This window comes from Mobula birostris, chromosome 5 (genome assembly GCF_030028105.1).
Source record: "Mobula birostris isolate sMobBir1 chromosome 5, sMobBir1.hap1, whole genome shotgun sequence".
Classification (NCBI taxonomy): Eukaryota; Metazoa; Chordata; class Chondrichthyes; order Myliobatiformes; family Myliobatidae; genus Mobula; species Mobula birostris.
Window position 1 is genome coordinate 194,392,184 of NC_092374.1, and position 12,900 is coordinate 194,405,083.

The 12,900-nt window shown below is 43.6% G+C and overlaps 1 protein-coding gene across 7 annotated transcripts in view; it reads right to left on the reverse strand.

Moving 5' to 3' along the window:
* Nucleotides 1-12,900, reverse strand: part of LOC140198194 (large proline-rich protein BAG6-like) — a 136,610-nt gene that overhangs the window by 54,288 nt on the left and 69,422 nt on the right. For 4 of the 7 annotated variants that reach the window (XM_072259218.1, XM_072259217.1, XM_072259216.1 and 1 more), the window contains exons 6-7: nt 7,489-7,542; nt 2,488-2,562 (exon numbers count right to left, since the gene is read on the reverse strand). In XM_072259218.1, the coding sequence (XP_072115319.1) occupies nt 2,488-2,562; nt 7,489-7,542 (129 nt within the window). The remainder of the gene's footprint in view (nt 1-2,487; nt 2,563-7,488; nt 7,543-12,900) is intronic. The other 3 variants (XM_072259220.1, XM_072259219.1, XM_072259221.1) reach the window with 1 other exon arrangement.

A 12,900-nucleotide genomic window follows, 5' to 3' on the forward strand; every position in this document is an offset into this window, starting at 1 on the left:
CATGGCAAGCAAGATATTTTTTCAGATTATTGCCAATTTGGGCACATGCTTTCAAAAAGGTTTGCCACTCCTGATCCAGGGATAAAGGGCTTTGATTGTCTGGAAACATTCTTGAAGTACAGAAGCCATCTCCTGGGGTGAAATTAATTGGCTTTCAAAATTAAGGATGGGCAACAAACAACTGAAACTTAATAAAGTGCTCTTCCCACTCACATCACTAAAAATCATAGAAAGTTCAGCCTAAGGTTAGTGCTCGGAGCACATCCATAGCTGTCTACTCTAAATCCTCTCCTTTTCGCCTCTCTAACAAAGCCAACACATAGGTATTATTGTTCTTCCTGTGTTAATCTAATTCACTCCTAAACAACTGATTTGGCTTTCAGTGGCACTTGCAATGAATGCGTTCCTTATTTTAAACTCAACAACTTCCTCCATAACTTCAGGTTCTTAGCATTGAATTTATGCTCATTACAGATATTTCACCTTCATACTCCTTAAATTTTTTCTATTCCATCGCTTTCTACTCTGAAGAATAAAGTATGCTTGTACTTAACAATCACTCACCTTGAGTATCGTTTTTATTCTCAAGTCACTTCCTGTCAGAACCTCCATCTCTTGTTGCGTTAGGATGAAAATAGAAGGTGCCACGGTAGAGTAGCACATAACTCGACTCAGTTATAGCTCAGACAACCCCCCCCCCCCCTCAACCTCACACCCCGGACTTCACTCCATAACCTTTGATGCCCTGGGCATTCAAGAACCAATCAAGCTCTGCCTTAAATACACCCAACTACCTGGCCTCCACAGTTGCCTGTGGTAACAAATTCCACAAATTCATCACCCTCTGGCTGAAGAAATTTCTCCACATCGCAGTTTTAAATGGGCGCCCCTCTATCCTGAGGCTGTGCCCTCTTGTCCTAGATTCCCCACCATGGGAAACATCCTTTCCTACTCTGTCTTGCCCTTTCAGCATTCAAAAGGTATCAAGGAGATCCCCCACCCCAATCCTTCTAAATTCCAGCAAATACAGACCCAGAGCTATCAAACGTTCATCATATGATAACCGTTTCATTCCCAGAATCATCTTTGTAAACCTCCTCTGAAACTTCCCAAACACCAGCACATCTTTTCTTAGATAAGTAGTCCAAAATTGTTCACAATACTAAAGGTGAGGCTTCACCAGTGCCTTATAAAGCCTCAGCATCATGTCCCTGTTCTTATACTCTAGCCCTCTTGAAATTAATTCTAACTCTGCATTTGCCTTCCTCACCACTCACTCAACCTGCAAGTTAAGCTTTAGAGTGCTCTGCACAAGGACTTCCAAGTCTCTTTGTATCTCAGATTTTTGGATTTTCGTCCTATTTAAAAAACAGTCAGCACATTTTCACAAATGACCATGCATTTTCCAACACTATATTTCAGCTTCTGCTTTCTTGCCCATTCTCCTAAGTCCTTCTACAGCCTACCTATTTCCCCAACGCTACCTGCCCCTCCATCAATCCTCGTATCATCTACAAACTTGGCAACAAAGCCATCTATTCCATCATCTAAATTATTGATATACTGCATAGAGAAGCGGTCCCAACACTGACCCCAGCGGATCACCGGCAGTCACTGGCAGCCAACCAGAAAAGGATTTATTCCCAATTGCTGCCTCCTACCAAATCAGCCAATGCTCTAGTCATACCAGTAACTTTCCTGTAATACCATGGGCTCTTAACTTGGTAGGCACCTTGTCAAAGGCCTTCTGAAAGTTCAAATATACAATACCCATCGCATCCCCTTTATCTATCCTATGTGTAATCTCCTCAAAGAATTCCAACAGGTTCGTCAGGCACGATTTTCCCCGAAGGAAACCATGCTGACTTTGTCCTATCCCGTTCTGTGTCACCAAGTACTCCATAACCTCATTCTTAGCAATTGACTCCAACATCTTCCCAACCACTGAGGTCAGGCTAACTGGTCTATAATTTCCTTTCTGCTGCCTTCCACCTTTCTTAAAGAGTGGAGTGACATTTGCAATGTTCCAGTCCTTTGGCACCATGCTGCACTGTATCTCAATAAATAAAATATCCTATTAAATGAAACAATACCAGGTTTATACAGAGAGATACTTTATGGGTAGTTATTGAAACAGATGAGAGTGCAATGCAACACAGAGAAAACAAAGTGACCTGGAAGGGGGGACACTACCCTTTTGGATGCTAGACTCTTATCCTCAGTTTGGAGCAATTCTTCCACACAGAGACAGATCAATTTAGAAAAGGATTGACCATCTCTAAAAATATACCTATGAAAATCATCTTCCTCAGGGTATATTCCACACCCGTAATTGAAAACAGGAGTTTACAAAGCCACTTTTTTTAAAAAAAAGTCACATCAAGGGGTAGAAATTTTTTTCTGTGTCTGACCTGCGGAGTATTATCAGCACTTTGCTTTTATTACAAAGTTCTCAAAGCAGGGTTTTCACAAGAGTTCGTTCCTCACCTCCAGCCTGTTCAAGATGCCCTGGATGTCCCTCAGCATGTGCTGTGCCAGCACCAGGCGAACTCGTGGCTCACTCTGTGTAAACAAAGAAAAGTGTCATCAGCAGTGAGTACCTCTGACCTGGCTATTCATTTAACACAGTTTTGCACTCCTACAGAATGGTGTTACCCCGCAGAGACAGTTACATTCAAAAGCAAGCACGAGAATTAGCTGAATTCAAATCATTGCCACAGGATGGGTGCTAGATAGTTTGATAGTTTTATTTAGAGATACAGCACAGTGACAGTCCTTTCGGCTTAATGAACCTGTGCTGCCCAATTACACCCATGTGACCAACTAAACTACTAATTCTTGCACCTTTGGAATATGGGAGGAAGCCCACATGGTCAGTCAAGGGAAGAATGCATAATCTCATTGCAGAAGGTGTAGAATTGACCCGGGTACCTGGGGCTGTAATAGCATTATGCTAACCCATACGCTACCATGCTGGCCAAAACAAGACGCTGTTTGAGGAAGGCAGAACCTTGAGCAGGGGCACCCAAGGGTGAAGTGAATGAAGCAAGCTGGTCCTAATTCAAAGGGAATAACATCTCTACCATCACACACTGAGTTTTAGTCTTGCTTTAAAAACAACAACTTGATTTGATTTGAATCACCATGGGCAAAAATGGGATTGAAGCAACCACAAAAAGTGCAAAGTGGTAAGCTTGCATCAGTTTTTGGTAGGACACTCTTGGTCTGGATGCATTTCTAGCCCAATGATGGTGCAAGCTCTGGGAGGCTTTTGCGGCGAAAGGCAGCCATGTTTGGCTGGCCGCCAAGGGCACCCAGTTTGCCTTGTAAATCCAATGGTGGCATTTAACCCGCATACAATGTGCGGCTTTATCAATTATAAGAGAAGGAAATGGGGGCTTCACTCAGCCAAGGCTAGAAGTGGGGCCAGGAACAAGGTGCAGTTGGGGATGGAAATACAACAAACCTTTGGGGGAAAGAAAGAACAATACAAAGTATCACAATTAACATTTGTGAAATGACATCAAATTAATAAATAAATTATTGTGCAGAAATAGGTCATGCCAGTCTTTATGCTCCACACATCTCCTTCCACCTCTCTATTCCTTTTTCCTTCATATGTCTATCTACTTCCCTAAACTGGAGCTGCCTCAACCGCTCTTCAATGACCTATCCAATATAGGGGGCTCCTCGGGTTACAGAAGACATGGCTTATTGACTTCATGCAAATTCTCTCCTAAGTGTTTTGCTAGCAAGATTAAAGTGTTTTGTGTTATCCACTAACGACCGGATGCAGAAATTTCCCACTTTACATCAAGGTTTCCATTCCTGTGGACTACTCATAACAAGTGGGAATAAGGCTGCGAACCAGGGTCCTGCCCGGCACATGATGCCCGCAGCCTCCCTGCAGCTGAGAAACCACCGGCTGGTGTTCCAAACACTTGTCCACATCTATGGGCTGTACACAAGTCAGGTGTTCGTAAGCTGGGTAAAACCTGCATGTTCTATTTGTTTAATTATGGGTGGTGTTGGGGTGAACAGAGAAGGTATTCAATGAAAGTGTATGCAGATGATACCATGTGGGGACTTACAGAAAGACAGCACTGAGGCAAAAATGAGCACATCTGGAAAGAGGAGGCTCAACTATTTCAAGACAATGGATTTTATCTTGGTTTTAGGAGAAATTGTTCCTTTACAGAAGAAAAATGCTTTATGGACAGTTCTCAGGATTGCAGCACTTACGTAACCCAGGTACTACCTCAGTCTGGTTGAATAAAACAATCCTCCTTCCTCAATTAGTGGATTTTGTCCACAGTTTGACCTTGCCAAACAGAGGGGTAACCATTGTGTCAACTTTACCATGAAGAGTTTCACCCGGCCAGTCCTGAGACCCAGCTTTTCTGGAGGAAGTATCTCAGTCTTACTACATCGACATTACCTTCCTGTTCTGATCTCATCCCTGAACATCTATCATGTATTTTGTTCTAGTGCCTCTGACACTGTTCAGAATGCTTCTTATTGTTAGGTCCCTTGCATATCTCCCCAGCCCAGAAGCCAAAGTGAACAGTCTCCCTCTAAACATATCTAATGCTGTTGCTTTATAATCTGCAAGAGGTGCAATGTGCAGGACACAGCAGATTGTGGCCCTGAGCTTTTCCTTGCCCAGCATATCCAGGGCTTGTGTCTCCACTGCCCAAGCAGATGACCATTCCAACAGATGCAAGAATGTAGAAGGCTGCAGGGAAAACAAACACTCATTGCTCTACCCATAAACCAGGTAAACAACCTCCCAGTATAGAACACAGCAAAAATATACCAAACACCAAGCAGTTAGTAAAGCTAGTACAAGTGTCCCTTAACAGCAGATGATTATAAAGATCACAGGAATAAATTTTTGCTGTCCCTTCAAACTACATCTCACTAGTTCTACAAGCAATAAAAATGCCAAGATAGAAGCTATGTAACAACTTCAGCAACCCAAGTACATTCAACTGTAAATGCTGGCCAAACTTAACCATCTTATTTCCCACCAACTTAACTCATCTCTCCCGAGAGCTGCAGCTTAGTTCTGGAGATAACACTCCCGAGTATTGTCTCACCAACATTATTTATCTCACCAGCATGTTCGCCGGACAACATGATCTTGCACCAGACCCGTTAACTCATTTGGTGTACACATGCCAAAGGCAAAGATCATTCAGGAGCAGGACCCCTTCCCATAATTCTAGGACAATGAGATCAAGTGGAGCGTCCTCCCAACATGACAGATCAGACAGCTCAAGGCCAACTGTCGGTTGTCCATCATATCAATGGACAACAATGACAGGGGAGTCTTTAAATGTGGAAAAGTCATTGCACTAGGGCAGTTTCACTTTCTTGGCCTCTGAAGTCCAGGTCCAGTGGTACAAGTAGCCGCCACAAACTGGGGTCTACCTTGGTTGCAGCAGATGACCATGACATCTTCCGTGCCTCGTCATGCCCCTTGCTCTCCACAAAGCATTGCAGAACCACCTTCCTGACCACTGGATCTCACTATGGATCTGGTCTGCCCATTTTGCCAGAGCTGACTTCTCATGCTAGGACAGGTACATCCCGTCTCACCGAGTACAAGGCCGACTGGCTACTCTAACTTGGTTTAGCCCTCCTGTTGAAGTAGTCACACCCCAGGACCAGCTCCACGGCATTAAATGGACAATTTACAGGATCCATAGGAGACTGAGGTCCTTTAACATCTGCCGGACGATGCTGAGGATGTTCTACAAGTCTGTGGTGGTCAGTGCTATCATGTTTGCTGTTGTGTGCTGGGGCAGCAGGCTGAGGGTAGCAGAGACCAACAGAATCAACAATCTCATTCGTAAGGCCAGTGATGTTGTGGGGATGGAACTGGACTTTCTGACAGTGGTGTCTGAAAAGAGGATGCTGTCCAAGTTGCATGCCATCTTGGTCAATGTCTCCCATCCACTACATAATGTACTGGTTGGGCACAAGAGTACATTCAGCCAGAGACTCATTCCACCGAGATGCAACACAGAGCGTCATAGGAAGTCATTCCTGCCTGTGGCCATCAAACTTTACAACTCCTCCCTTGGAAGGTCAGACACCCTGAGCCAATAGGCTGGTCCTGGACTTATTTCCTGGCATAATTTACATATTACTATTTAACTATTTATGGTTTTATTACTGTTTATTATTTATGGTGCAACTGTAACGAAAACCAATTTCCCCCAGGATCAATAAAGTATGACTATGACTATGTGAACTTTAACCTGCACATGTTGGTTTTCAATACATCCTTCTGGAGCTGCAGGGAAAGAGGAAGGGAGTGTTGATTCAGTTCCATGTACCTACAATGTTCAAAAAGTTCTGACATGGCATTGTTTTAGAGAACATTAGTATTAGCAGAGGTACCTGCTGAGAACCGGTGTTCAGAACCCAGCATTTAAACAAATTAAGCAACAATTAAAAAAAACAGATTTGCGAAGAAAGACTTGCATTAAACACGCAACTTACTGGATCCAGACAATGTAAATGTACTATTTTAAAAACCAGCAGATTTCAGTTTTCAAAACTGCCTTCAGGAGGGGGAGCAGAGACAGAGAGAGAGAGGAAGTAAGGAGTGTTCCAAAGCACTTTGCAATCAAAAGTGAACTGTTGTTCTGAAGGTGGTGCAGCGGACCATATGTGGAGAACAAACTTACAGAAACACCATTGTACTTAGTGGTGTTAGATGAGAAACAAGCAGTGGCCAAGAAACTAAAATCATCACCCCCATCTTTCTTTAAAATTTGATGTCCCACTTTCATGAGGCAGTCGACTTAACCTCTCTCCTGAGAGTGCACAGTACTTCATGACATCCTTAATGGAAAACAAACTCACTCAGTGATACCAGAAAACAGGCAAACAGCAGAACTAACTTCCACTGAGCCAAAGAGCATGAGTAACGGAAGGTTCAAAGCAACTTTGATGGGATTGATGCAATAGGCACTGAAACTTTAGATTTACACCGAGTAGAGATTTGCAATTAAAAAGTCCAAATCTAATCATTCTAATTGTATTTCAAATTATTTCAACAGAAAACAATATGTATAGATTGACCCAAATCCGATTTCTGAAGATGTAGAAGACACAACACAAATAATTCCCAATGGTTGAAATATTTGAGAAGTCCCATCTTTCTTACTTTCCTGTAAATGACTAAGAAATTTAACCTCAAAATTGCATATGGTAACATATACACACTTTCATAATAAATTTACTTTGACTTTTTCAATCCAAGCTTCCACAAATCCAACATTCCAGGTGGAATTGAGGGGGGTAGTCTAGGCTACACTGACCAAGCTGTATTTATGCTATACTGCACACAGGCTTGACACCTTATACAACCATCCGCAAAAAAAGCGCATTACCAAGATTGAAGCACGGATAAAGGTTACGATGGATGTTCGAGATGGAAGATGAAGGAAGGAAGGAAAGAGGAACTGAAGTTACCTGAATGGGACTCTGTTCCACATTGATATGCACATCCACCGATGATCCTTCACTCTTCAGGAGTGCAGGGGGAAGGAAGGAAAAAAGTACCAATCACAAAATAAGCAGCTACTCCCAGTCTCAGTACATCTGCCAGATTCATCCCACCTGACATTCTCAACCCCCTGTGCTACAGGCACTGACTGGATACTCGGACACATTTCAATGTGATTCATAGACTGTGCACCTCAAAATGGAAGGCAACCTCCAGACCCTCATTAAGAGCATTACCTTACACCTATCGGTAGACTCCAGCCAGATGAAAAACTCCAGAATAAATAAACCAAGCACAGAATTCTAGTCCAACTTATTTACCTGGTAAATTATGAGGATATGCCGTAACAAAAATCTAACTTCCCATAACAGGTATGAACAGAGAATTGTGGGGCTTCAAAGCTAGTAACAGCGCTCTTGGTTCACTTAATGAGTACAGAGCAAGCTGGTCTAAATTCCAGGCCCAGAGTCACCAAACTCTCCTCATACTTTAATCCATTCATTCCTGGGATCATTCTTGTGAACATCCCCAGGACCTTCTCCAATGCCAGCACGTCCATTCTTTGATATGGGGCCCAAAACTGAAATGCAGTTGCCCAACACATTATGAAGTTCAATCAATCCAATGCATTCTTAATGAAAAAGGTACCATTTCCCACCCCATAAACACTTGTTTATTGCAATCAATGGCTTTAATACATTTGAGTGGGGTGTGGGTTTCAGAATTTCTTGAACCCACCCACCCTCCCACCCGCTGATAACCAGTGTGTTACCCACAATTAGGTTTTCAAAGAGCTTTTAAATACAAATATTAAGTGAACGTGCTTGTATAGCATTGAACTATGTTATGTTTTATGCTGTTCCTCGATTCCCTTATCATGCCAAATATGAATTATGCAAATATGAAGCAGATGAAAAATTCAGATGTTGAAAGTGAAACAGCAATACTGACATTGAGCCAATCAAACCAGCAAACTAAACAGAGTCAGGGGAGGCTTATAAGTAATAGAATGAGACAGACAAAATACACTCATGAATAGAACACAGTAAGGTAAATCCGATGGAGATAAAAACCGGTTTGAGGAGAACACTATATGAAAGCCGACTAAATGTCCATAGAAGTGGTGAATGACACAGCAGGACATATGAAAATATAACAAGGCAGACCAGCTTGCTCTGTACTCATTAAATGAACCAATGAAAAGCTTCAGCCACACCTTTGGAGCCTGTCTCCAGATTGGAGGTTACCAAGATGGAATGCAAGTTACTACTCCACCAACCTGAGCACGGCTTCATCATGGCAGAAGTGCAGGACATGTCCCAACACATCGGAATGGGAATGGGAATTGGAATTGAAATTAAAATGGTTGACCACTGGAAAATCCCACTTTTTGCGGATGGAGAGAAGGTGTTCACCAAATCAGTCCCCGAATCTACGTCGGTATCACCAATATGGAGGAAATGGATACAGCAGACAACCGCAACCGAATCACAGGTGAACTGTTGCCTCACCTGGCAGGACTGAATTGAAGTGAGGAAGGAGGTGAATAGGCAGGTGTAGCACTTCTTGCAGAGATAAGTGCCGAGAGGGAGATTAGCAGAGAGGGACGAATAGGCAAGGGAATCACAGAGGGAGTGACGCCTGTGGAAAGCAGAGGAAGCGATGCCTATGGAATGTGGAGGTAAAGATGTGTCTGTGGTAGTGTCCCATTGAAGACAGTGGAAGTTGTAGAAAATGATTTGCTGGATGAAGAGGCTCATGAACTGCTAGGCAAGAACAGGATAATCTCCATTCCTGTTAAGGAGGTGGGAAGATGGGGTGGGTGTGGATGTCCGGGAAGCAGAGGCAATGTGGGCAATGGCAGCATCCAAGGGAAACCCCGTTCATTTCTGATGTCCTGCAAAGGAAAGTCTCATCCTGGGAATTCTTGCAGTGGAGACAAAGGAAACAGCATTTTTACAGGAGACAGTATGGGAAGAGGTATTTTCAAAATAGCCATGGGAGTTTGTAGATTTATAAAAGATGTCAGTCGACAGTTTGTCTCCAGTGATGGGAGACAGAGAGATCGAGAAATGGGAGAGAGGTGTCAGACATGGACCAAGTAAATTTAAAGGCAGGGTGGAAGTTGGAGGCAAAGTTGACAAAACTGAAGAACTCAGCATGGGTGGAATTGTCAATGCACTGAGGAAAGTGTTGGGGAGCATTATCGGGGAATTACATGGTCCGTTCCACGTAGCCAATGAAAAGGCAGGCATAGCTGGGACACATGCAAATGTCCATGGCCACACCTTGAGTTTGGAGAAAGTGAGAGAAGCCTAAAGAGAAATTGTTGCGTGTGAGGACCAGTTCTGTCAGACGGAGGAACATGGTGATAGGTGGTGATGGAGGGGAACTGGTCGGGTCTGTTGTCAAGAGAGAAACAGAGAGCTTAAAAGTGTCACTTGGGGGGTGGGGGGTATAGAAGACTCTATGTTCATGGTGAAAATGAGATGATTAGGGCCATGGAAGTGAACATTTTTGAAGAGATCAAGAGGATGTGAAGTGTTCACGGATGTAGGTGGGAAGGGACTAAACCAAGGGGACTAAAACAGAGTGGAGATATACAGACACAAGCGCAGTAGAGGAGGACCAGTTAGAAACAACAGGCTTACTCAGAGGCTGAGGTTTCTGTATCTTGGGCGGGATGTAGAAACAAGCAGTGCAGGGAGAGGGTTGGTGGCAGTGAATGGGAGATCTCCGGATGAAGTTGGTGATGGTGCTGCAGACAATGTCCTGATGATTCTGAGTGGGTCCTTTCTCAAGGGGAAAGTAAAAGGTGAAGCCTGAGAGTTGTCACCTCACCTCAGCAAGGTAAAAGTCAGTACATCAGACTACAATAGCACCCACTTTATTTGCAGGTTTGATGAGGAGGTTGAGATTGGTGCAGAAAGAGTGGAGAGCACGGCATTCAAGGGGGAAAGTTTCCAAGAGGAGAGAGGAATTCTAAAGTCAAGACGGTTGATGTCTCATCTGCAACTAGTGATGCCAAAGATCCAGCTGGCAGAAAACCAGAGCAGAGTTTCCAAGAGGAGGAGGGTTGGAGATAGGAGAAAGGATCATCAGTGCAGGGTGGGGAATTCAATAGAAGAGCTTGGTGTTGTGGAAGGTGCAGAACTCACAGTGTGGGTGAAGGGGGTCAAAAGTGGGGCACTTGCTGAGTACAGAATGTTCTGCCTCAGAGGAGGGAAAGTCAGAGGGAATAGTGAAGACATGGCAGGCATTAGAGCTGGGATGGGGGTGGTCGGGGGGGGAGGAGAGAATTTGTGGCATCGGTGGGGGGGGGAGAAGTTGGGGTGTTCATGGATGGTAGGGTGGGAGGTAGATGGAGGCACTGAAATGATAGAGTAACATAGAAACATAGGAGTAGCCCGAGAGACCCAGGGTTGGTGAGTAGCGGTGGGGGAACAGTAGTCCAGGGCCCAGCGGCCGTGAACAAAATCAATTTAGTTTGCAAATTAAATCAGAAGTGAATAATAAAGCAAGAGCCTCTGGTGGAAAAGAACAGTGTGATCAAAGGGCAAATATCTGTACAGTATATCGCTTTGGTTAAACATTCCTGGCAAAAGCCCAGGAATTATTTACGAAACAGTTACAAAGAAACTCTGGCCCTATCGGAACCTTGACACCGCACCGGCAGGTTTTCCAGGATATTATTCCGATAGATGCACTAACACACATCTAATTCACTCTCTGTTTAAGACATTCCATGGCAGTGTAATAAATTTTTAAGGGAACGCAGTGAGTTAGAATAAAACAACAACAAGAGAGCCAGAAACATCACCCAGAGAGCAAGATGTCAAAAGACTGGGATTTCTGAACAGTCAGTCTTTTATGGGAGTCATGCTGATATTGTGTTTTGTGTATTCCACATCTGCAATTTAACCTCTAACTTTATTTTTGACATTATTCTTTATAATTGTTGAATGTTGTTGCTTTCTGTTGCATATTGCTCTCTGACCAACACAGTACAGCACATCCAATCCCTAATACATGACAATATAGATGGCAGATGATATCTTTTATTTGAGGTGCCACAGTAGGGTAGCGGTTAGCGTGATGCTATTACAGTTCAGGGCACTGGAGTTCAATTCTGGTATCCTCTGTTACAAAGTTTGTGAGCGCATGCAATTCCTCCGGGTGCTCCGGTTTCCTCCCACAGTCCAGAAACATATCTGTTAGTAGGTTAATCAGTTAGTAAAATTTGTCCTGTGATTAGGCGAGGGTTAAATAGGCAGGCTGCTGGGCGGCGTAGCTCATTGGGCCAGAAGGTTCTGTTCCGTGCTGTATCTCTAAATAAAGTAAAAATAAAGTTGATCCTTAATTCTTTTACTGTATTTGGTAAAATGAGTGTTTTAAAACAAGAGGTTGTTTGCCTGTTGGGGGAATGAGACTGGTTGTCAAAGAGCTGGCATGATGCAGGTTATGTGCTGCAGAACTCACATCCAGAGCAGAGTGCACTCCAGAGACAGTACATGTCCACTGGGGTCAGTTCACTGACACGCGTCATCAAGACCACTTGATGGTGAAATAAGCAGAAGATAAATGCCAGTCCAGAAGTACTTCAAGGGTGCAATGCATGGGACACTCAAAATAAATCTTGTTTACAAGAGATTCTGCAGGTGCTGGAAATCCAGAGGAACACACACAAAATTCAGGAGTAACTCCACAGGTCAGGCATCATCTATGGAGGGGAATAAAGTGCCAACATTCTGGGCTGAGACCATTCGTCAGGACAAATCTCATTTCTCTTAGTGTGCTGTACTACCTCACCAGTAGATCTGGTACCAAGCAGCAATCAAGCACAGGTCCATTCCCAATTAACATGAAGCAATTTCATAAACGCATTTGGCAGTGATTGCAGAGTACCACCACTTCGCAGAATACTGGCAGTAATAACCGCCATTACCAACACAAAACCCAGCCAGAGGTACATGAACCCACCATACAGAGTCTACACTAATTGAAGATATGTGGCATGGAGACATTTCAGGGTGGAAAACTTTTAACATCAGAACTCTGATATCAAACAACTTAAGCGTCTGGTACAGACTTGCTGTTTGCGTTACTTGAACTCCTGATTCATTTCCCCAGTATTTATCATCCAATACATAATTCCTTTATTAAATACCAGCTTGCGACTCTCTCGGTTATCCACCCAAACATCCGCACCCACTCAGTCAGCTCCTGTGTATTTTGTTCTGACAGTGCACTAACCCTTTCACAAGCCTAACAAAGCAATGCTGCCATGGCAAAGGTTGAACTAGCAGATATGAAATTCTGTTAACAGGCAGTGGTGGATGCCAAATCCATTCAGTGTTTTGCTAATCTTGTACAATCAT